Source organism: Rousettus aegyptiacus, unplaced genomic scaffold (genome assembly GCF_014176215.1).
Source record: "Rousettus aegyptiacus isolate mRouAeg1 unplaced genomic scaffold, mRouAeg1.p scaffold_m13_p_8, whole genome shotgun sequence".
NCBI classification, from domain to species: Eukaryota; Metazoa; Chordata; class Mammalia; order Chiroptera; family Pteropodidae; genus Rousettus; species Rousettus aegyptiacus.
Genome location: NW_023416311.1, coordinates 19,176,436 through 19,201,612, shown reverse-complemented (window position 1 = coordinate 19,201,612; position 25,177 = coordinate 19,176,436). Strand labels below are relative to the sequence as shown.

At 39.8% G+C, this 25,177-nt stretch overlaps 1 protein-coding gene, 1 non-coding gene and 1 pseudogene across 4 annotated transcripts in view; 1 reads left to right on the top strand and 2 right to left on the bottom strand.

Moving 5' to 3' along the window:
• Positions 1-25,111, bottom strand: part of ITGAM (integrin subunit alpha M) — a 63,135-nt gene extending 38,024 nt beyond the window's left edge. For 2 of the 3 annotated variants that reach the window (XM_016137720.2, XM_016137721.2), the window contains exons 1-12: positions 25,010-25,111; positions 23,756-23,861; positions 22,169-22,272; positions 21,818-21,888; positions 21,548-21,665; positions 12,493-12,623; positions 11,895-12,040; positions 10,956-11,109; positions 9,812-9,962; positions 9,148-9,221; positions 913-1,042; positions 500-642 (exon numbers count right to left, since the gene is read on the bottom strand). In XM_016137720.2, coding sequence (XP_015993206.1) covers positions 500-642; positions 913-1,042; positions 9,148-9,221; positions 9,812-9,962; positions 10,956-11,109; positions 11,895-12,040; positions 12,493-12,623; positions 21,548-21,665; positions 21,818-21,888; positions 22,169-22,272; positions 23,756-23,861; positions 25,010-25,037 — 1,356 coding nt within the window. In that variant the 5' untranslated portion in view covers positions 25,038-25,111. The remainder of the gene's footprint in view (positions 1-499; positions 643-912; positions 1,043-9,147; positions 9,222-9,811; positions 9,963-10,955; positions 11,110-11,894; positions 12,041-12,492; positions 12,624-21,547; positions 21,666-21,817; positions 21,889-22,168; positions 22,273-23,755; positions 23,862-25,009) is intronic. The other variant, XM_016137723.2, reaches the window with a different exon arrangement.
• Positions 5,954-6,072, bottom strand: LOC118607374. The gene has a single exon (XR_004952756.1). It is a non-coding gene; the product is annotated as a 5S ribosomal RNA (ribosomal RNA).
• On the top strand, positions 14,353-14,471 carry LOC118607027 (annotated as a pseudogene).
• Positions 25,112-25,177: the final 66 nt, after the last annotated feature.

Sequence of the window (25,177 nt, the reverse complement as noted above, 5' to 3'; positions counted from 1 at the left end):
TTAAAGTAGTGAACCGTTAGGACTGCTCAAGAATTGGTCAGGGACTTAGCTAAAATAGGTCCTAGAGGTCCCCTGAGGTGCCCTGCCTGACCTTGTAATTGCTGGGAAAGTTCCAACAGTAATGAGGAAGAATTCAGTGTGCATAGGGAGAGGCGATACCTCAGGGAAACAGTTACTTATTAACAGATGTAAAATTATTTTGATATTTTAATAACTAATATGGCTATACTGGTTATGCATTGTCAAATACCAGCTCTGTACACAGGTAGACTTATAGAGAGCTCTGTATAAATCAAGTGTTATTTATTGTTGTTAGAAAAGTGAAGATACAACATTCTCAAATGCAAAGTTGATCCTATGAGTCTCCAGCTCAAAACCTTCTAAAGGTTCCTTTATAAAGCTCTGTTACCTATGGCATCTGGTGATGCACATCCTAGAATCTCTCAGGATCCAGGATGCCTCTATTTGCACCTTCATAATCCACATGCTCTGCACTCACCTGGCTGCCCTTGACAAGAGTGTTGGTCTCCCAGGCACCAGCATTCTGTCTGAACATCATCACTAGACCAGTATGCTGATATCGAGGTGCTCCCAAAACCAGGGCTTGCACTTGGCCTCTCAAGATAACTTCGGCAGCATAACCTAAAGATGGTGATCCAAGAGAAATATTTTTCCTCACAGACTCTGACGCCTCTAGCGGGCCTATCCCTTGAGAAGGGGCAGCTTTATGTTTTGTAGGTTGGAGTAACTGAACCCCACACTATATTCCCATTTGCTAACATAATTAAATGAAATTATGAAATGTCTTCTTTAAAGCTATCCTTAAAGTCTATGAAAGATCCAATATCAACATTGGTTGAGTTATGCCACATCCTGACCCCTTCTTAGAATACTCCTACTCCCTTCACTTACCCAAGTAAGCATCATTCATGTCTGAATCTACCCTGGTTGTGTTGATGAAGGTGATTTTATCCTCTGGCATATGAAGAAAGGCTCCACCAGCCCAGTCAAAGCTCCCCACAGCACCCAGCAAGGGACCATTCTGGGAAAGATGATAGAACAGAATTGAGAAACTTACAGCTTCAATGCAATCCCTATCAAAATTCCAGTGGCATTTTTCACATAAAGAAAACAAACAATCCTAGAATTTTTATGGAAATACAAAACACCCCAAATAACTAAAGCAATTTTGAGAAAGACAAACAAATTTAGAGGCACTATACTTCTTGACTTCAAACTATATTACAAAGCTATAGTAATCAAAATAGCATGATATTGGTAGACTAGTATGATACAGGCACATAAACCAATGGAACAGAATAGAGAGCCCAGAAAAAAGCTTATAATATGATTTACAACAAAGGAGACAAGAATGTACAGTGGGGAAAGGACAGTCCCTTCAACAAATAGTGCTGGGAAAACTGGGCAGCCACATGCAAAAGGATGAAACTGGACCATCATATATAAAAATCAATTCAAAAGGGATTAAATATTTAAACATAAGACCTGAAATCATAAAACTCCAAGAAGAAAATATAGGTAGTAAGCTCCTTGACATTCATCAGTCTTGGTGGTGATTTTTTAGATTTGACACCAAAAGTAAAGGCAGTGAAAATAAAAGCAAACAAGAGAACTACATCAAACTAAAAAACATGTACACAGCAAAAGAAATCATCAACAAATTGATGAGGCAACCTGTGAGTGACGTCAGAAACATGGTGGAGTGAGAGACTTCCCAGATCTCTCCCCTTGAGACAACAATAAGCTGAATATCTAAAACTCAACAAAAAAAAACATTAAAACTGCACACGGTATGTCTGACCGTGGGACCAGCACATTAAGAGCTACTACAGGTCAGAACCCCGGAACTGTGGCAGTAGACTGGAAGAAACAAAGAAGATGCCTCCCTCATCCAGAGCTCCCTGCAGGAGGAAGGGGTGGGTTCCCTGAACAGCCCTGCCTGAGAGAGCTGTGAGCTCCATGCAGCCAGCAGCAGTGCCCAAGTATCAGAGTGAAAGTACAGAAATGGGGACAGCAGAGAAGCAGGGACAGCAGAGAAATAACAGTTGATTATTACCAGCTGGGTTGCAAAATACAAGGCTGAGCTGCAAGCCTATCCCCCAAACCAGAGGGAACTTGCCCCCATATCCTCCAAGACTGATTACCATGGACCCCAAGGGAATCTGAACGAACACTATTGAAACTGTTGCTAACACTGACAGGGACTGAGACTGAGGGTAGCGAGCATGATTGACTATCTATAGGAAAAAAAGGCACTATTGAGACTTTATACAAAGGAGAGATCCAAGAGGCTTAGACCCCACCTACTGGAAATCAAAAGAAAAATGCCTTCTTCGCAACAGGCTAAAAAGAGATCTTTATATAATAAATCTTCTTTCTGAAAAAAAAAAAAAGTAGAATACATTTCCATTAATGCCCAGGCAGAGAAATAGTCCATTAAACACCATGAACAACTAAGATGACAAGTCATCTCAGATAGAAAGAGAAAAATCTCCAGAAAAGAAGCTTACGAATATAGAAATATGCGACTTAAATGACAGAGAATTCAGGATGGTACTTCTGAAAAAAAAAAAAATCAGTGAGATCCAAAACAATTCATATCAACAATTTCAGGAACTGAAAAAACAACTAGATCAGCAGAATGAGTTCTTTAGCAAGGAGATTGTAAAGCTAAAAAAGAATCAAATAAAACTTCTGGAGATGAAGAACACACTGAAAGTGTCGAAAAATGAAGAGCAAGCTTGGGAAATAGAGTCAATTAAACAGAGAAAAGGATCAGTGATATAGAAGACAGAAATCTAGAAATAAATCAGAAAGAAGAAGAGAGAAACCAAAGAATGAAAAACAATGAAAGAGAAATACAAGAACTAGCTGATAACATCTGTGGGCACCAGGTCTGGCTGGCCCAAGGTCTGGCTGTGATCCAAGGTCTGGCTGTTACCCAAGGCCTGGCTGATCCAAGATCTGACTGGCCCAAGGTCTGGCTGGCTCAAGGCATAACTGTGATCCAGGCTCATGGCTGGGAATAGGACCCCAGATTTAAATAATGCATAAACATACTTCAGCTTATTGTATCACACACATATGGCTGAATGCCACTATTGTACTCTGCTATGTGAGAAGCCATCCGCCCCCCTGGAGAGCAGAAGGGGAAAGCAGAAGGGCAGCACAAGAAAGGGGAGCAAGAGAAGTATGCACAAGACTGTGCACCCCATGCAATAGACTGCACTCTCCAATAGAACTGCACTTCCCAACAGAAGTGTGCTCCACACAATAAAGTTGGTGCCTGCTGTTTCAGCCTGAAATCTGCCTCTTGTGCATTCTTCCAACTGGGTTTCTCACCATCAAACCTTCCCTTCTCAATCAGCAATACTCCTGACACCAACACTAGGTGTAGCTGCATATCTGCTCAGCCCTGACACCATCGGGACAGGAAACAATAATAATGGGCATTCTCAAAGGGGAGGAAAAGGGGCAGGGATTAGAAAGCATTCCAGACAAATAGTTGACGAGAATTTCCCAAATCTAAGGAATAAACTGGAGCTTAGAATTCAAGAAATCAACAGAACACCCAATTATTTCAACCCAAAAAGGCCTTCACTAAGACACATTGTATTAAAATTATCAAAAATCACTGACAAAGAAAGAATTCTCAGGACGGCCAGGGAAAAGAGACGGTAACCTATAAAAGAAAACTAATTAGGTTATTGTCAGATTTCTCAGCACAAATCTTACAAACCAGAAGGAGTAGAATCAAATATTTAAACAATTAAATGAAAGGAACTACAGTCAAGAATAATGTATTCAGCTAAGCTCTCCTTTAGATATGAAGGAAAAATAAAGACCTTTCCAAACATACGAAAATTGAGGGAATTCTCCACTACGAGGCCTGCGCTACAGGAAATACTGAAAGGGGTCAGCTCACCTAAAACAAAATTACAAAAAAAAAATACATAATTCATAAGGTGACTAACAAACTAATAGAAGCAGAGGAGTGCAATCCTTACTAAGAACAGGGCCTTATAAGCTTAAACAATAAGAAGAGATTTTCTATAGCAAGATAGTAATGAACATTCAGTACACATAGGGACAAATTGAAACAATAATGACAGAAAAGGGGAGGATTCAAAGATACAAATTTGCAAAGGGGACTGGAGATAAGGCACACTCAGAAGAAAATAGATGACTATATATAGCATAAAACAAGAAGGACCAGAGGGAAAATCCACAAAACCCAAACAAAATAAAGAAAACAGAAAACAAAAACAAACAAGCAATGGAAACACTGAGCTACCAGAAAGCAAAAGATAAAATGGCTATAAGAAGATCTCATAGCTCAATAATCACCCTAAATGTTAATGAGTTGAACTTGCTAGTAAAAAGGTACAGAGTTGCAGATTGAATCAAAAAACAAAACCCAACCACATGCTGCCTCCAGGAGACATATCTCAGCTCAAAAGACAAATATAGACTCAAAGTGAAAGGGTAGAAAATAATATTTTAAGCCAATGGTATTCAAAGAAAAGTGGTAGTAGTGACACTAATATCAGATAAACTAGACTTCAAAATAAAAAAAATGAGGAAATATACTGAGGGACACTTCATAATGATAAAGGGAATCATGCACCAAGAAGACATACCACTTATTAATATCTATGTTCCCAATCAGGGAGCCCTGAAACATGTAAAGCAATTACTAACAGAACTAAAGGGAGAAACAGACCAAAACACTATCATAGTAGGAGACCTAAATATCCCATTGTCAGATATAAACATATCATCCAAACAGAAAATCAATAAGGAAATAACATCCTTAAAGGACACTTTAGTCCAACTGGACATAATTGACATTTACGTACTGGGACAAAGACATAGCCTCAACATATATAGGAGGGCTGAAATCATACCAAACATATTTTCTGATCATACTGCTTTGAAACTGGAGATATACTGTAAAAAGAAGCAGGAAGAACTATAAATACATGGAGATTAAATAATACACTACTAAAGAATGACTGGGTCAGAGAAGAAATAAAAAGAAAGATCAAGAGATACGTAGAAACAAATGATAATGATAGTACAACATATCAAAACTTTCGGGACATGGCAAAAGCAGTCATAAGAGGAAAGTTCGTATCATTACAGGGCTATCTCCAAAAACATGAATGGGCCCAAATAAACAACCTAACACTTCATCTTAAAAAAAAACTAGAAAAGAAGAATAAATGAAGCCTAAAGTCAGCAGAAGGAAAGAAACCATCAAAATTAGAGCAGAAATAAATGAAATTGAAAACAAAACAAAACAAAACAAAAAAAGATAGAAAAATAAATGCAACAAAGAGCTGGTTCTTAGAGAAGGCTGATAAAATTGACAAACCCCTGGCTAGACTCACTCAAGAAAAAAAAGAGAAAGGACACAAATAAACAAAATCAGGGATGGAAGAGGAGAAATTACAACAGACTGCAGAAATACAAAGGATCATGCAAGAATACTAAAAAAAAAAAAGTATATAATAACAAATTTAATAACCTAGAAAAAATGGACCAGTACTTAGAAAGTTACAACCTTCCTAGACTGAATCAAGAAAAACTGGAAAATCTAAATAGACCGCTCAGCAGTATGGAAATTGAAACAATCATCAAAAACCTACCAAAAAGTAAAAGTCCAGGACCAGATGGCTTCACCAGTGAATTCTACCAAACATTCAAAGAAGATTTAATACCTAGTCTCCTCAAACGCTTCCAAAAAATCGAAGAGCAGGCAATACTTCCCAACACATTTTATGAGGCCAACATTACCCTGATATCAACACTTGGTAAAGATAACAACAACAACAAAAAAAACTACAGACAATATGTCTCATGAACATGGATACAAAAATCCAAAATAAGATGCTAGCGAACCGAAAACAGCAAGCAGTATTTTTTTTCATGCCTACAGCGCCTGGTCTTCCTAGGTGGTCTCCCATTTAAGTACTAACCAGGCCCAACCCTGCTTAGCTTCTGAGATCAGATGGGATTGGGTGTGCTCAGGGTGGCATGGCTATAGACAGCAGCATATTAAAAAAAATTATACACCATGATCAAGTGGGCTTCATCCCAAGCACACAGGTATAGTTCAACATATGCAAATCAATTCATGTGATACACCACATAAACGAAATAAAAAATAAGAATCATATGATCATATCAATAGATGCAGAAAAAGCCTTTGACAAGATATAGCACTCATTTATGATCAAAACAATTGACAAAATAAGTATAGAAGGAAAATACCTTAATATAATAAAGGCCATATTTGACAAGCCCTCAATCAACATTATACTTATTGGTGAAAAACTAAAAACCTTCCCTCTAAGATCAGTAAGAAGGCAAGACTTTCCACTATCACCACTCTTTTTCAATTTAACATTGGAGGTCCTAGCGAGTGCAATCACACAAGAGGTAGATATAAAAGACATTCAATTAGGAAACAAAAGTCAAACTGTTTCAGATGACATGATTCTTTATAAAGAAAACCCTAAGGACATGATTCTTTATAAAGAAAACCCTAAAGACTCCATAAGAACACTGCTAGACACAGTAAGTAAATACTGTAAAGATTCTGGATACAAAATCAACATTCAAAAATCCATAGTATTCCTATACTCTGATAACGAAGCATCAGAAAAAGAAGTGGACAAAATCATTCCTTTTGCAATTGCAACAACAAAAAATAAAATACCTAGGAATAAATCTAACGAAATATGTGAAGAACCTATATAATGAAAACTATAAGACTCTGTTAAAAGAAATCAAAGAAGATACGAAGAAATGGAAATATACTCTGTGTTCTTGGATTAAAAGAATCAACATAGTTAAAATGACCATATTACCTAAAGCAGTATATAGATTTAATGCAATCTCCATCAAAATCCCATCAGCATTTCTTAAAGAAATGGAACAAAAAATCATTGGACTTGTATGCAAGCATAAAAAAACCCCAATTGCCAAAGCCGCCCTGAGAAAAAAGAACAAGACTAGAGGCATCACCTCTGCCTGACTTCAAATTATACTACAAAGCAACAGTAATCAAAACGGCATGGTATTGGCAGCAAAACAGACACACAGACACACACAGTGGAACAGAATCGAGAGTCCAGAAGTAAACCCATATTTATATGGGCAGATAATTTTCAACAAAGAAACCAAAAACATACAGTGGGAGAAAGGAAAGCCTCTTCAATAAATGGTGCTGGGAAAAAATGGAAAGCCACCTGCAAAAGAATGAAACTAGACTATTGTCTATCACCACACACCAACCTTAACTCAAAATGGATTAAGGACTTGAATATAAGACCTGAAACAATAAAATGCATAGAAGATAAAAAGCTCAAAGACCTTGGACTTAACGAGGATTTTATGAATTTAGGCTCAAAGGCAAGGGAAGTAAAAGCTAATATAAATGAATGGGACTACATCACACTAAAAAGCTTCTGCTCAGAAAAAAAAAAATCATCAACAAGATAAAGAGACAGCCATCCAAGTGGAAAAATATATTTGCAAGCAATGCCTCCAGGGCCTAATATCCAAAATATACAAAGAACTCATACTACTCAATAACAACAAAAAACAAACGATCCAATCAAAAAATGGGCAGAAGACTTGAACAGACACTTCTTGCTAGAGGACATACAAATGGCAAACGAATATTTGAAAAGATGCTCATCATCGCTAGCTATTAGGGAAATGCAGATCAAAACCACAATGAGATACCATCTTATATCTGTTAGAATAGCTGTAATCAACAAGACAAGTAATAACATACGCTGGAGGGGATACAGAGAAAAAAGAGCCATCATACACTGCTGGTGGAACTGCAAATCAGTACAGCCACTATGGAAAACAGTACGGAGGTTCCTCAAAAAACTGAGAATTGACCTACCACATGATCCAGCAATCTCTCTACTGGGTATTTACTCCCAAAGACTTGAAGACTCATATCTAAACTCATATTTGCACACCGATGTTTATAGCAGCATTATTCACAGTGGCCAGGACATGGAAGCAACCAAAGTGTCCTGTGATAGATGATTGGCTGAAGAAGCTGTGGTACATATATGCAGTGGAATATTACTCAGCCATAAGAAGAGGTGAAACACTGCCATTTGTGACAACATGGATGGACCTCGAGATAATCATAAAAGCGAAATAAGCCAGACAGAAAAATTTGAAAATCACATGATATGGTATCACTTTTGTGTGGGATATAAACGTAAAAGCAACAAATGAACAGGACAAACAAACAGAGACTCATGGACATGGACTATAGACTAGTGGTTACCATAGGGTAGGGGTGGGGGAAGTGGGGAAATAGATGGGGTAAAGGGTATCAAATATGTGGTGACAGAAAAAAATCTAACTATGGGAAGTGAACACCCACTGTAAATATATATATACCTTACTGTTAAAGTATATAGCTAAAACTTATTGGATTTTGTTATCCAATGTCACCATTAAAAAATTAATTAATTAAAAAATAAAAAGTAAAATAAAAAAATAAGAGAATCCTGTCATTTGTAACAACATGAATACATGGATATACTTGGAGGGCATTAGGCTTTGTGAAATAAGTCAGACAAAGAAAGACAAATATGATATGATCTCACTTATACAGAGAACCTAAAAAAAACTTACAGATACAATGAAAAAATTGGTGATTATCAAAGGAAAGGGGTAGGCAGTGGGTAAAATGAGTAAAAGTGGTCAAAAGGTATAAATTTCCAGTTAAAAATAAATAAATCCTGGAGATATAATGTCTATCATGGTGACTAGGTTAATAATATTGTACTCTATATTTGAAAGTTAATAAGAGAATCTTAAAATTTCTCATCTTAAAAAATTTGCAACTATATGTGATAATATCAAATCATTATTTTGAACACCTGAACTAATATATCTTATGTCCATTATATCTCAATTTAAAAAGAAAAGAACAAGATTGACTAGAAAGGAAGAAAGGACCACTGCTGCCCATCAAAGAAGTGCCTCCAAAAAAAGATACCCATCACAAAGAAAAGCCCCCAAACCCTTGGGCTTCTTCTCTGCCTTCTTACCATCCTCACAATTTAACAAAGAACCACTTACGGAAGTTATGGAAGCACTGAAGCCTTCCTGAGACATCTCATACTCAAAGGAGCTGGTACTTCCTGTCTGAGTACCTGTAAAGAGGAGAACTTTTTACATTAAAAAAGGCAGGGGCTGGAAATTCAAATGTTGTGGGCCATACAGAAGGAGGCTCAAATGAGAGGTATCTTGAACTAGAAAACATATACCTCTTTTAAAGAGATGGTGGCTCTTTGGCTCTAGCCACTTTTTGTAAAATAGAAATGTGGTCCTCAAGGTTTATAATCTTCCAACTTCTCAAGAGAAGCCATAAATCCAGATTGTATATGAACCTTCCCCAAATTTTAAATTCTTGTATTCAACAAACTTTTCTTGAGCACCCTCTATGTACCAGGCTCTATTTTAGGCACTGGTGAAACAGCAAAAAACCAAACAGACAAATGTTGGCAACATATCCAAATTTTGAGGAAAATACTACATGGGTTTTGGCTCCCCTACTCTCCAATTTTTCAGCCTATGGCCAAGAGTTGCAAAATTAGAGATAAAAGCCTAGATCCTTCTATTTCAAAGGAACTGACCAAGTGAAACCAGAGTTGCAGAAATTCTAGTTTCTAGAGAAATATAGTTGTTTTGGGTTGAGGGGCTGCCGCTGGGGCTGCTCCAGGAATACAGAACCTTAGCTCACCCTCAATTGCAAAGATCTTTTCCTGAAGCTGGTTCTGAATGGTCCTCAGAGCTTCAAAGTTATTTACTCGGAACACGTGATCATGAGGCGGCTTGGATGCAATGGTATCAAGCTCTCGGCGGGATTTCTCACTATTAAAGGCAACTCCCACCTGTTAGCAAGAACAGAGGCCAAATCAGACACTGGCAGTAGCAGTCTTATCCAGTAAAGAAAATTCTGCAGAAAAAAATATCTGAAACAATATTTATCACATGATGGAATACACTGGAAGACCACTGAGACAGGGTTGCCAAGTATAGTAGAGCAGGTTGTACTGTGGAGGGCATTCTGTCAAGAATGCAAATGGGAGATGAAATCTAGCCTTTGGTCTATTTGCTATGCCATGCCTCCTGGTGTAGGGCTGACCTCTCCACAGGTAGGGGAGCCTTTTCTTTTCATATGAAGGTGTTTCCTACTGCCAAGTCATGCACCTTTTCACACAGATGCTGTGGTAGTTGGATTACACTGATGATTCCACCCTTTACCCATTCCTGTACCCAAGCCATTTCCCAAAAACTTTGTTGTGCCTCCTATTCTTGGCAGAGTAATCTGCCCTGCTCATTGCCTCTGGGTTCAGCCACGTGTCTTGCATGTTGATAAATGTGTTGAAAACAGAGGCTTGAAAAGGTGCTTACAACATTTCCACTTGCTCTTTTGTTCCTCTGCCTTCACCATAAGGACATGCCCAAACAAGTCCACTGGGGGATGAGATACAGAGCAGAAGAGCCAAGTTTTCCATGTTTCCCCTGCTATCCCAGTCCAGCAGACAGACATAGCTGGCAACTCTCAGAAATGAAGAGAGCCCAGCCAAGATCAGCAGAGCTGCCAGCCAACCTGCCACTGATTACAGATGCATGAGTGAACATAGTGAAAATAGGAAAATTGTCATACTAACCTACAGTCACTTATTTTTTTAAACCACTAAATTTGGGGTTAGTTTGTTACCCAGCATCATTTTGACAACAATTAACTGATACATGCACATATGAGCTAGCAATGACAGTTACATCATTTTCATTTTACTGATATCTGCTAATAGAAGGGAGGGTATAGCCAAGCAAAAACCCTCCACAGAAGCATTAAGTGAGAGAGTCACATTTCCTACCCCAATGACGTAGCGAATGATACCCTCTCTGTCTGCATCAGGGATGACATCCTTGTACTCCAAGGGATCACCATACTTTACTCCGTCTGTGATGACAACTAGGATCTTAAGGGCATTCTCCCGGGCTCCGTTTCTTCTGTTAAACAGTTTTCTTCTGTTCAGGGCAGATGAAGGAAAAGTCAAATGTAAGCAGACAGAGATACTCTTAATGCTAGGGAGGGGATGTCAGCAGTCACAAATGCAGATGCAGCTGGGCTTTGTCTAGGAAAGGCTTAGCCTCCCCTGGGATGTACAATAAGATTTGGCTCCCTAAAGACCTGAAAAGGCAGCAGAAGAGAGGAGAAGACCAGAAAGAAAAGAAGTCTTTGCTGCCTTTATATACTTTTACATAGGTTAATTTTTTAACTAAGTATTATTCCTTTTAAATTAAAAAAAAAGTTTTTCTTTAAATAAGCTTAATTTTGTCCTCATCGAAGCTCTCCTGGTTTGCTATAACAGCTCCCTAGCCCATCTTTCTGTACATTTGTCCCAATCCCCACCCTTGCCTCTACACACACACACACACACACACACACACACACACACACACACACACGAGTGAACTTTCCAAAACAAGATATGGTGACATCTCTCCATTGCTTAAAACTTTCATTGGATCTCCAATGGTTTTTGTGTTGCCTTTAGCGACCTGGCCTCAACTGATCTTTCTAGCCTCCCTCTAGTCTTCCTCTCACTTCTCCCCTCTACTCCCACCTTTACTCACAACTTTTGTCATGAACACACCATGAACAGTTCCTCCTCCACACTTTTACTCATGCTGTTCCTTCAACCAGAAATATCCTTTATTCTATCCTTGTCTGAATGACTACCCCATCCTTTAAAACCCAGCTAAGAATATCACCTCCCTCTTCAATCCTAAGCAAAGAGGGAAGAGCTTACATTACTTCACGGATTCCTGTGGCAGTGTGTGTCTGCCCAAATAGCTGACTTATTGGCTCCACCAGCAGTCTTGGGTTAGGTTTATCTTTGAAATCTTTGAAGGTGAAATGAGTCTCGAAGTCGTTAGAGTACTGCATCAAAGAGAACTGGGAACAAGCACCTAGAATTACAATGGAGAAAGTGCCCCCCTCCTCCCCATTAGCCATCTCCCAGAAAGCTCTACATAAATTTTAAAACACTCCAGTCTCCAAATTACTCCAAATTCTACACTGCGCTCCCTCCTTCTGTCTCACCAGAAAAGAGACATGCTGCCAGCTCCCACTTCTCAGTATTAGAACCCAGCCACAGAAGACATGTGAGTTTCATCTCCCATGCCAACCCCTATCAATTAGCCAGATTTGCCCAATTTATAGAGAGCTGGTAGAATACTGAGTCTGAATCCAGACAGAGAAAGAAAGAGAATCTCAAAAGAAAACCATGATTGATTGGCAATTTAGCAAAGTCTATAATTGGAGTAGGAGGGGAAAATGGCAGTCTGGTTTCCATGTCTTTGCCAGCCTTATATGAGCTATTCCCTAACCTACCCATTGACCCTCACCAAGGTTTTAGACTTTGTGAATTGATTCATCACAGTCGAGACAAACTCCTTCATCCGCTGAAAGTCATTTGAGATGATGCTACCAGAGCCATCAATCAAGAAAGCAATGTCACTATCCTGTTGAGGGCACTCTGAGGAAAAGGGAAAACAGTATGAATTGATTAAGTACTAGAGCCTTCAGGTTTATGTTTTGCATGTCAGCTCTCTGCTGAACAATGAGAATTAAAAGTAAACAAAATTCAACCCATGCTTCCAAATTAAATAAAACCTGGACAAATTGGCATTAAAATTTTTGGTTAATTCTGCCCAAACAGATCATAGAAAGTAGTGATGTTAGAGCTACCCCATGAAGAATGAGAAATAATTTGCCAGAAATACCAAAGGAGAAATAAATTACAAGAAAAAAAGAATAGCATGTATAGAAATATGCTGAATGTTCTCCTCCCTTCTACCCCCAGCCCCAAATACACTTTCTACCCTCTTCCATTCAGCACGAGAGGTTGGCCCACATGGTTCACATCAACAGGGCTTTTTTTACTCTCTGGCTTTAGTTGAATTTTCCCAATTAGAAACCTCAACAGAAAACTGGAGAGATGGAGTAAAGTGAACTCAGCTCCTTCCTTGCAAGGGTGCTTTGGGCCAGCTGTATGTGCAACAGAAGATAACTGCTCCTTTCAAGGAGGCCCGCTCCAAATGACTCTCTCTTCTAGAGCCTGGTGACTTTTCCCTTTCCTTATCCCATAAGGTTAGGGGTAGTAACAGTTCTGGTGTTGCTATCTCTGGGTTACTGGACTGTCCCTTTTAGTTCCCTCAGATCCTACCACAACTTTATAATTAGCCCCTTTATAAATAAACCCTCCTCAAATTGTCTTTACTGGAGTGTGCCACCTGTTCCAGCAGAAACTCTGACTGATACGAAGAGGATGGACCTAAAAGAATTCTGGCAGAATTCAGGAATGGAAATGGCACTTCCAGGGTAAATCTGTATGATGGGCATAGAGACAAGGCTATGACATTAAGCAGAGAAGAGTTGGAAAGAGTCTATTGCAAAAAGAAGTTTGACTTTATCCCTTGGGCACTGAGGAGCCACTGAAAGTTCTTAGAAAAGAAAGTGAGATGATCTTTATGTATTTTAGAAAGATTGCCATAGCAGTGAAGAGTTTCTAGCAGCTTTATTCGTAATTATAAAACATTAAAAATAACCCAAACGTTCTTCAGTGGATGAATGGATGAAATGGTGAATGGGACTGTAGTAAATCCATGCAATGAAATATTACTCAGTAATAAAAAAGGAAAGACCTTCTGATACTCACAACAATGTGAATGAATTGCAAATGTGTTATGCTAGTTAAAGAAATCAAACTCAAAAGGTTATAATTCTATTTATGTAACACTTTTGAAAAGACAAACTATATAGTGATGGAGAGCTATATAGTGAGTGCGAGGTGCTAGCGGTCAAGGAGGGGAAGCAACAGCCTGTAAAGGGATAATACAAAGGATTTTTTGGGGGGTAATAGAATTCTTCTGTATCCTATTCATGCTGTTATTTACATAGTAACTGTACACTAAAAAATAGTCATAGGGATGTCAAGTGCAGCAAAGGGAATGTAGTCAATAATATTATAATAACTGTATGGTGTCAGATGGGTCATAGACTTATAGGAATGATCAATTCATAAGATATATAAATTTCTAATCATTATATTGTACACTTGAAATTAATATAATATTGTATGTCATCTGTAATTGGAAAATAAATTAATCTTTTAAAAGAAATAAAAAGATCAATTTCATTGTATGACATCAAAAATAAATAAAATTACCAAAAAAAAGTATTGGCTTTTTTAAAACAGACAGGCAGTCTACAGCCATGCTACTCTGCACAAGCCCAATCCCATCTAATCTCAGAAGCTAAGCAGGGTTGGTCCTGGTTAGTACTTGGATGGGAGACTACCTAGGAAGATGAGGTGCTGTAGGCATAAAAAATAAAAAAAAAATAAGGGATTGTAAGCTGACAAGTTCCTTGCAATCTGTGAAATCAATTAAGGGCTGCCTCGCCTAAAATAATTAATTAATTAATTAAATTAAAACAGAAAGGCAGATTCTAAGGATTATATGAAAAATATACAAAGATTAGCCAGAAAAAAAATTTTTCATCTCAAAGATATGTAAAAAGAATCAGTGTGTATAGCATACTACCACTGTGGCACAAAGTGAAGAATATAGGTGTGTGTGTGTGTGTATATATATATATATATATATATATATATATATATATATATTTGTAATACATGGAGTATCTCCAGAAGACATAAGAAACTGGTAACAGTGGTTGCCTCCCAAGATGGAAACAGGAGGCTGGGGGACCCAAGAGGAAGAAATTTTTACGGTATAGCCTTAGTGCCTTATGAAATTTGAACCAAGTGCATGTATTATCTATTTAAAAAAAGAAAAAAAAAAGAAAAAGAAAATGTTTTCTAAAAGAAGAGCCTTGAACTCCTGAGAGTGAAGACTGAAGAAAGAAATGTAAGAGTGAGACCTGAAGCCACAGAATCTAATGCAACAAGGCAAGAACACATAGGAAAGAATAGAAGCTATAACCCCATGCTCCAGACAGTCAGGGATGGCAGAGGAAGATGGCCTGGGAATGATGCTTAGCAGAAGCCCTCTGCAGAGGGGGAAGTGAGAAAAAGGAGGGGAGGGAAAGGAAGGGAAAAGAACGGGGGAAGGAAGTAAAGGGAAGGGAAGGGAAGGGAAAAGAAGGGAAGGGAAGAGATAATCTGCAGGTCATATCAGAAAAGTAGTGAACATGAGGATAGAAAAGAGATTTGTCATTTAGGGAGCACAAATGCCATTTGCAAGAACAAAGTCTGTACAGTGGGTGGGTAGAAGCCAGATGTCAGAGGGTAAAGAATCACAACATGAGAGAAATAGAAACAAATGGAGGGAATCCTTTTGAGAAGTTAAATGGTGAAAAGAAGGAGAGATGGCAGAAGATGGGGAGGAGACCAGGAAGAGGGAAAGTTATTTTCATTGGTATCAATTTTAGTGGCTGATTGTTTTTAAGATATACATAGCATGAGCATATTTACATTCAAAAGAGCAAGAGAATTTTAAGCTCCTGGAGAGAATTGATGATTGAAGATATGGGCTCCAGAGTTGATGTGAATGAGCCTCCAAAGTTCAGATGGGGGAATCACTCATAGAAAGGCAGAGTGACAGGTCCTCTTCTAAAACCAGTGAGATAGTGCCAAAGGTGGTGCCTTCATGCCAATTTGGATGAAGAGAATTGGGAAATAGAGGGAGTTCATGCCTGGCAGCCTTGGTTTTCTCTGTGAGGAAGGAAAGAAAGTTATCTGTTAAGAATGAGGTACAAGGGTGTAGAGCTGGCAAAGAAAAGAACAATAAATACAAATGGCCTGTCTTGGTTCACGCTGCAGATATCCCCGAAATCTCTCAAAGGTTCACAAACCCCAAACAAGCAGCATCTAGCCTCAGCATGCACCATACTTTTTGCTAAGCAGCCCTAAGCCTGGCACTAGCAGCAGCCAGCCTCAGTTCACAACTTAGCCTCTCTCAGTGCAAGTGGCAACCATCTGAACATCACTTTGTAGAGAACTTTAACAAAGAGATAGGAAATATAAAAATGGAGATAGAAAACATAAAAAAGAACCAGTCAGAAATGAAGAATACAATAACTGAAATGAAGAATACATGAGAAGAGATCAACAATAGATTATATGAAGCAAAGAATTGAATCAGTGATTAGAAATGTAAGGTAGCAGAAAATACCCAATCAGAGCAGTGGAAAGAAAAAAGAATTCAAAAAAATTAGGACGGTTTAAGAGACCTCTGAGACAACATCAAGTGTAACATTCTTAGTATAGGGGTACCAGAAGAAGAGAGAGCGAAAGGAACTGAAAACCTGTTTAAAGAAATAATGATGAAGAGACTGGCCAAGATGGCATACAAGCTAGATGCTATGTATACTTTCTCTTGCAACCACACCAAAATTACAATGAAACTATAGAGCAACCATAACTGGGAGTTGCCTGAGTTCTGGCTGAATAGAAGTCCTACAACTGGAGACATACATAAGAACAGGCTGGGGAGGCGGGGGCAGAGACACAAACGGACGGTCCCACAACAGTGTATGGCAGTAGAGAATTGGGAGGGTTTTCTTGGCTGCAGAGTCCCACCACCCCCCACCCCGACCCCCAACCCCCTGAGGAGTGAAAGTCCCCAGCCCCACACTGGGCTCCCCAGCCCAGAGTTCTAGTGCCAGAAAGAAAAGTCTCCACAACCTCTGGCTGTTAAAAACCAGTAGAGATTGTGGCTGAATGAGACAGAGGGCTGCAGGGGTCACAGACTTTTCTTATGAAGTGCCCACATCCACACTTACTCACTGACAGACTCACTCACTCTGAGCTCCAGTGCAAGGAAAGCTGCTCAAGGAGTGCCAGGGCCATACAGAGAGATACTGAGTTGTTGGTCTAGGGTGAGAGCTGGAGGGGTGGCTTTCTCCTGGACAGAAGTTCCATTGTGCCTTGGTTGAGCCCTCCTCCCACCCAGCATGTACATGCAGGCAACGATCATACCTGAGTCTCAGTCAAGCTAGATAATACAAGTCACTCTGCCTAGGAGAGTCCCTGAGACTGCCTCTTCCAACTTGCAGGCCCATCAAAGCTGCTTTCAGTGGTTTATTCCATGCAAATGTCCTGGCTTAGCTCATGCTGCTGACTTTCCTAAAACCTCTCAAAGTCTCACAAATCCAAAGAAGTAGCATGTGGCCTCAGGCATGCCCCATACCACTTGCTAAGCAGCCCCAAGCCCGGCATTAGCAGCAGCTGGCCTCAGTTTCTTCCTTGGCCTCTTGAGGCACCTATAAGCCCAGTATAGGTGGAAGCCATCTGCAGATTGCTTGGTGACTCTTACCAGGTGACCCTGAAAGTGCACAGGCTGCAGCTGAACTTGGCCTGCAGCTAGGCCCCTCCCATGAAGCCGTTGAGCTGGCATACCCAGTGCCCTACTTCAACCAGTGACAGAGCCAGAGTGCCATCTAGGGCTTCATCTGAGGAGGACACACATGAAGGGCAGACTGGGCAGGCACCAGAACCCTGGTAAAGTGAATCCTGTTCCATAGGGTAACCCCCTCACCAGTTAATCCTCACAACCAATCAGTCCAAGGGTTAATCAAAGTGCAAACAGTCCAAGGCTCAACTACATCAGAAGGGCACATACAACTCACACCTCACTCAAGGAAGACTGTACCACTGGGTCCTACAGCACACCTACTACATAAAGCCACTCCACTAAGACCAGGAGACTTATGAGCTCTATCTAATTCATAGAAACAAACACTGAGAGGCAGCCAAAATAAGACAAAAGAAATATGTCCCACACAAAAGAACAGAACAAAGCTCCAGAAAAAGAACTAAACAAAGTAGAGATGAGCAATCTAACAGATGCAGAGTTCAAAACACTGGTTATAAGGATGCTCAAGGACTTAGGGGAAAAGTAGATGGACTCAGTGATAATTTTAACAAAGAGATAGAAAACATAAAAATGGAGACAGAAAACATAAAAGAGAACCAGTTGGAAATGAAAAATACAGTATCTAAGATGAAGAGTACATTAAAAGGAATCGACTGATTGGATGAAGCAGAGAATCAAGTCAGCAATTTAGAGGATGGGGTAACAGAGGACACCCAATCAGAATGGCAACAAGAAAAAAGAATCCAAAAAAAATGATAATTTAAGGGGCCTCTGGGACAACGTTAAGTGCAAAAACATTCTCATCAAAGAATAGCCAGACGGAAAAGTAAGAAAGCAAGGAATTGAAACCTATTTCAAGAAATGATGACTAAAAACTTCCCTCACCTGATGAAGGAAATAGACATACACCCTAGGAAGCACAAAGAGTTCCAAACAAGGCGAACCCAAAGAGGCCCATACCAAGACATACCGTAATTAAAATTCTAAAGGTTAAATACAAAGAGAGAATCTTAAAAGCAGCAAGAGAAAAGGAATTAGTTACCTACAGGGAGCTCTCATAAGACTTTCAACTGATTTCTCAACAAAAACTTTGCAGGCCAGAAGGAGTTGGCACAAAATATTCAAAGCGATGAAAACCTAAGACCTACAACAAAAATTACTCTATCCAGTAAAGCTTTCATTTAGAATCAAAAGGCAGATAAAGAGTTTCTCAGATAAGAAAAAGCTAAACGAGGAGGAAGACCAGCCAAAATGGCATCTGCTCCTACAACCACATCAAAATTGTGATGGAAACACAGATCAAACACCAAGCAGAGTCACCTGGGGTCTAGATGAACAGAAGCCTTACATCTAGGGAGAGAAATAAGAAATCACCCTATAACAGGAGGAGGTAAGATGGGACAAGGACTTGAAGCTGCCCAGTCCTGAGCAGCTGAATAAGACAGAGGCTACCACAGCTACAGACTTTCCTCTTAAAGGGGCCATGTCTGCAACTGGACTTTTGCAGTTATGGACTTACTCTGAGCACCGGCATCCAGTCAGCTGTTCGGAAAGAGAGAAACTAGGGATTTACAGGAGAATGGTGAGTTGTCAGAGTGAAGGCCAGAAGTGAGGCTTTCTCCTGGGCACACAAGTGCTGGTAGAATCCATTGTTCCTCTGTCGAGCCCTACCCCCTCCAAGTGTGGAGATACAGGCACTGCCATAGCTGAGATGTCATCAAACTGGATAACAGAGGTCACTCCACCCAGAGGATTCCCTGAAACTCTGCCTCCCCCAGCTCACAGCCCTACCCAAGCCACATCCAGTCATGTCCTTGGCAAGTCCTATACAACTTTCAGAGCAAGCTCCAAGACTCACAATGGTAGCAACTGACCTTGGTTTATGGCGTGGTTTCTCGAGGCAACTATCAGCACAGCATCTGTGGATTGCTTGCTGAATCTTAACAGGTGGCACCAGAGGGTGTGTGTGTGTGTGTGTGTGTGTGTGTGTGTGTGTGTAATGGTAATAACTACATATGTATCAACAAGGACTTCAAATGAAAAAGAATTAAATGCTCCAATCAAAAGATAGGGTAGCCTTACAAAGGCTGCCCACAAGAGACTCACTTCAGATTAAAAGGCACACACAGACTGAAAGTAAAAGGATGAAAAGATATTTCATAATGGATATGGAAGATATTGTGCTGAATAGAATGTCAGACAGAGAGAGATAGATGTCATATTATTTCATTTATATGTGGAATCTAAAGAACAAAACAAACGAACAAACAAAACAGAAACAAACTCATAGATACAGAGAACATTCTGAGGGTTGCCAAATAGGATGACGGTTGGTGTGGGATGGGGAAAAAGAGGAAAGGATCAAAAAATACAAATTGGTAGTTTAAAAATAGTCATGGGAATGTAAAGTATAGCATAAGGACTATAGTCAATAATACTCTAATTACTATGTATAGTGTCAGATGAATACAAAATTTATCAGAGAGATCACTTCATAAGTTATATAAATGCCTAATCACTATGTTGGTACACTTAAAACTAACATAATATTGTATGTCACCTGTAATCAAAAAATTATTTTAATAGAATATATATATACATATATATATATATATATATATATATATATTAACTATGAAAGAAAGACATACCTGCCTTTGGTTCCAGAACCAACTTGGAGACAAGCAGAAAGATGGCCAAGCAGTTAAATAAATCAGTGACAGAAAGCAACTTGAAAAAAAAGATCCATTCACTCACTCACTCTCCTTCAATCAACAAATGTTTGGAGAACAGGGATGTGGTAGGCAACCACTGAGATGAGACAGTCTCCAAGATTCTCAACTCCTAATAATAATGCTCTTGCATAGTTCCCACTTCTTGAGTTTGAGCTGGACTTTTTGAGTCATTTCAAAGGAATGACAGAAGTAATTAGCTGTTACTTCTGAGAATAGATTGTAAAAAGGCTGTGGCTTCTGTCTTGGGTTCCTGTTCTCTCTTCTCTCACTCACTTTGTTCGCTCTCCCTGAGGAAAGCCAGTTGCTATGTTATGAGCTGCTCTATGGGGAGCCCCATGTGACAAGTAACTGAGGGAAACCTCCAGCCAACAGCCAGTTGTGAGACTGAGGATCTCAATCTAACAACTTTGTAAGTAAGCTTGGAGGTGGATTTTCTCCCAGTTAAGCCCTCAGATGAAACCACAGCTCTGGTTTGATGACTTAACTTCTATCTCATGAGACACCATTAAGCAGAGGCACCCAGCTAAGCCATGTCCAGATCCCTGATTCATAGAAACTTCAAGATAATTAATGTTCGTTGTTTTTAGCTGCTAAGTTCAGGGGCAGCCATAGATACAAAAGCATAGAACAGTGAACAAGCTAGGCAATAACCCTGCTATCAGGGAGCCTACATTCCAGAGGAAAGGATAGATAAGGAACAAATAAATATATGGATATACAGATAAGAAAATAGTAAGGTATGACAATGTGACAAGGACTGATGGTGGGAATGATTAGAAGCCAGCCACTCAAGGAAGCTGATATTTGAGCTGAAATGACAATAATGGGTTGTCAGCTAAGACCTGGAGGAAGAAATAGTAAGTGCAAAGTCCCTGAGGCAAGTACAGTTTAAAGAAAAAAGGCAGCCGGAGTGGTCGGAGTTCAGTGACAGAAGTAGAAGAGATGGAAGAAAAGTTAGAGAGGTAAACAGAGTCCTAACCATTTAAAGGCTCAAAGGCTACGATCAGGAGATTCAGGCACTTACTCTAAGGACAATGCTTGGAACATCATCTCAGGAAGGTGAGCAGCTATATCAGGACTTCTTTTTTTAATGCAAGACCCTAGAATCTACCCCTCAGTCTCTCTCTCTTTCTTCTCTCTCTCTCTCTCTCTCTCTCTCTCTCTCTCTCTCTCTCTCTCTCTCTCCTGGAACCCAGTTCCCTCACTCATCTGCACCTAGACCTTTAAGTCACACCCCTAAACCATGAGCTGCTCCCAACCCAGTCCCGCCCCTGACCCTCTGGTCTCCTGCTGCCTCTCTATTCTCTCTCCCAAACACAGCCTACCTCTGAGGGTCTTTGGTAGCCTCTGGGGCTGCTGTAGTAGATTGGGTCCAAACAGGAAGCAGAAGCCATTCACATAGGTGTTCTCCTTGCAAATTTGGTGTACAGTGGGGCCGCAGGCCTTGGGAGCAAGGTGTAGATAGGAGAGGCTATCCCTGCTTCCTGTCCTTTCACCCCAGCATCCCCATACTCTGCAAAACCCCAGCCCCAGGACCCTCAGGTCCCCACTCCTCCCCTTAGTACACTCCCGTGACCCAGAGGCAGGCAACTCACCAGCAGCCGGAAAGGGTTGGTGGCAAATGCCAAAGACAGACCCAGAGACATGTTCACAGCCTCAGGGGGCACTGAAAGGACAGATATGTGCATGGTTACACTCAGGGAGATGAAAGAGCCCATGTAAAAGCCGGGCATAGGTCACCTCAACCTGGGAGACATAAAGGTCTGATAGGTCAAGTGGGCACCCAGATCATGGGATCCCTGAGGGTTTCTGGGGTAGAGTCTGCTTACAATAAAGATACTTGGGAGCTGGAGCCCTGACTTCCCTACCACAGACCCCTAGAACAAAGGGAATGCCTGGCAAATTCAGGTATATTTGGGTTTGGGAGGGGCAGTGACTCAACTCACCCTGCAGGTGGATGGGCTCACAAGTGCCCATGCTGTAGTCACACTGGTAGAGGCCACCTGTTTGGTTAGGAGCCTTTATCTCCTGCGGGGCTCCAACCACCACCCTGGGGAAGAGGTGGGAACAGATCAGGCATAAGAGAAAACCAATACATGGAGATCATGGAAGTTCTGCCACCCAAATGAAAGTGGGGGAATCCATCTTCGCACATATTCTCCAATTCCTAGAAACAGGAGGAAGACTCAACAAAAAAAAGGGGGGGAATATTTAAATCTTAGAGTGTGAAGGACCTCTCTAAGAATGACACAAAAACAGAAGTTATTTAAAAATAGTTAAATTCAACCACACAGTCATTTTAAATAAATTTGTCTGTGATAAACTATCATAAGCAAGTCAAAAGACAAATAATCAACTGGTAGAAGAGATTAACAATTCATACCCCAGCATACTTTCCTCGATATAGTCACAGCTCCTACAAATCAATTAGGAAAATAATAATAATAATAATAATAATAATAATAATAATAATAATAAGTAGCACCCAATAGCCAAACAAGCAACAGATCAGAAAGTGTTCAAAGAAAGGAAATAATCTCTCATTAAAAAAGAAATGTAATTTAAAACTAAATTGAGTTACCATTTCTCACCTACTCAACTTGCAAAGATTGATGTATGATAACATTGGATTGATAAATAGGCAGCAAAGTAGGTATTTCCATAGATTTCTGGTGTGAGTGTAAATTGTTGCCACCTCTATAAAAAGTAATCTGGAAAAATCTATTAAAATTACACACACATATGTACCCTTAGATCCAGCAATTCTAGTTCTAGGAATTTACTTCCAAATATACTTGCACATGTTCAAAATGACAGCACTGTTTGTATAGAAAAAGTGTGGAAATAATCTAATGATTATTTTAAAAATTTAAATGTAATGCAAATGTAAACTACGGTATCTCCAAATAATAGAATATGATGCAAGCATTAAAAAAAAGTAAGCTCTTCATATACTTACCTGGCAAAATTACCAAACTCTATTAAGTAAAAAATGCAAAGGACGGTATAGAGCAGAGGCCGAAAAACTTTATCTGGAAAAATAATATTATTTCCATAAATATTATTTCTGTAAAGATAAAATTTTCAGGCTTTGCAAGCCATATAGTCTTAGTTACAGCCTCTTGATTCTGCCATTATAGCTCCAAAGCAGCCATAAACAATAAATGATGAATTGGGGAAGGGGGCATCAATAAAATATATTTACAAAAATAGACAGGAGGCCATAGTTTAACATGTGTTACAAATTGTGTGTGGGACGGGAGTTAGAGAAATGTAGAAGTATATTCAGCATAGATTCTCTCTGAAAGAACATAAAAGAAACCCTCCTGGGATGGGAACTGAAGTATGGAGGATTTTTCACTATTACACTCTTCCATATCATTCGAAATTAGAACCTGTAATTGCATTACCTATTCAAAAATAAATCAAGAAAAACAAAACAAAACAAAAAATTAAGGAAATTACTTTTTTTCAGGTATGTAAGTCTTAAAGGGAAAGCATGTGAGACGGGGAGCTCCACCTGCGGCCCTTACCGGGATCCCTCAAGCTGAATCACGCTCTGTCCAAAGCTCCTTACGTTCTCTTGAAAGATCACTGTGTTTTCAGTGTCAAGGTTGAACCCGTGACATAAAGCCAAGGCTGGAGGGGAAAGAAAGAAATAATGATCAGGCAGAGATAAGGACATAGTTAAGAAAGTAGCTCATCCTCCTGCTCCATGCATCTCCCAGTTGGGATTCATCCTAACCCATAGAGACAGCACAGAGACGTCTGCCTCCCAAATCTAGCTCTGATAACCTGGGACAGAGGTCAACACACTTTTTCTACAAAGGGCCAGATAGTAAATATTTTAGGCTTTGTGGGCCAAGAAGCAAGTAGAGTATATTATGAAATTCTTATATAATAAGAGAAAATGCATTTCCACAAATTTTTTATTAAGGAATTTAAAAATAGTTGAGTACACTTTTTTGTAATACAAATTTGTTAATGAAACCAATGGAATTCTTTGAGGGAGATAACATTTCACTTCATTGGGATTCAAGATTAGTGTTCCCTATTATGAATTGATTACAAATGTTCATCTGCAACCTATGGCTCTCAGGTTGTATGAAAACAGATGGTAGAATCTCTGTCTTATGCCTGTAGGCCCTAGTCTGCTGACCCCTGACCTAAGAATTACCAACATGGAGTGCTTCCAGTCCCTCTCTGAGCTTCACCCTATGTTCCCACCCTGATGATTTACCCAACAAACAAGTTCTTAAACACTTAGTTAGGCAACTTCCTTTCTATGCAACTCTTAAGCATTTCTTTCCCTTTTTTGGTTCATCAGTCAAAAACACAGGCATAAAAGGAAACGAGCAAATCATTTCGGTCAGTCAGTCATTCAACAAACATTTACACCTGGGTCCTTGGAAGATAGAACTGGAGGCAAAGTGGAGGTGGTGGGGTGGAATCCAAGAAGAAACACTCTGAGAAGAGAATCCATTACCTGTTGTGCATCTTTTGGCATGTCATTGCGCCTCCTTAGGCCTCAGTTTCTCATCTGTGAAGTTAAGGGGCAAGCCAAATCCCCTTGCATAGTCTATGAATTTAGTCAGTCATCTGAGCTTCTCTGGTCATCTCATCTTGGTCTAGCTCTGTTCTCTGCTTCTTAATGAATCCCTTATCCTTCCCCAAATCCCCTTTGCTTTTCCCCAGTCTAATTCCTAGATAGTCTGTACCCCTTCTTTCTACTCACAGCCTTAAAAGTTCTCACCCTCAAGGTTCCCATCCCCAAGCCCTTGGTGTACCTGTTAACAGAAGGACTCTGTGAGTCATGGCTGGAGAGAGCAGGAACCCAGAAGCTTCACGTTCACCAAGCTACTTCAAGAAGGCCACCAAAGCCAGGAAGGACAGAAAAAAGAGAAGTTGGAAGCAGAAGTCTATTAGAGACTCAGAGGAAGAGGGCGGGGGCTCGG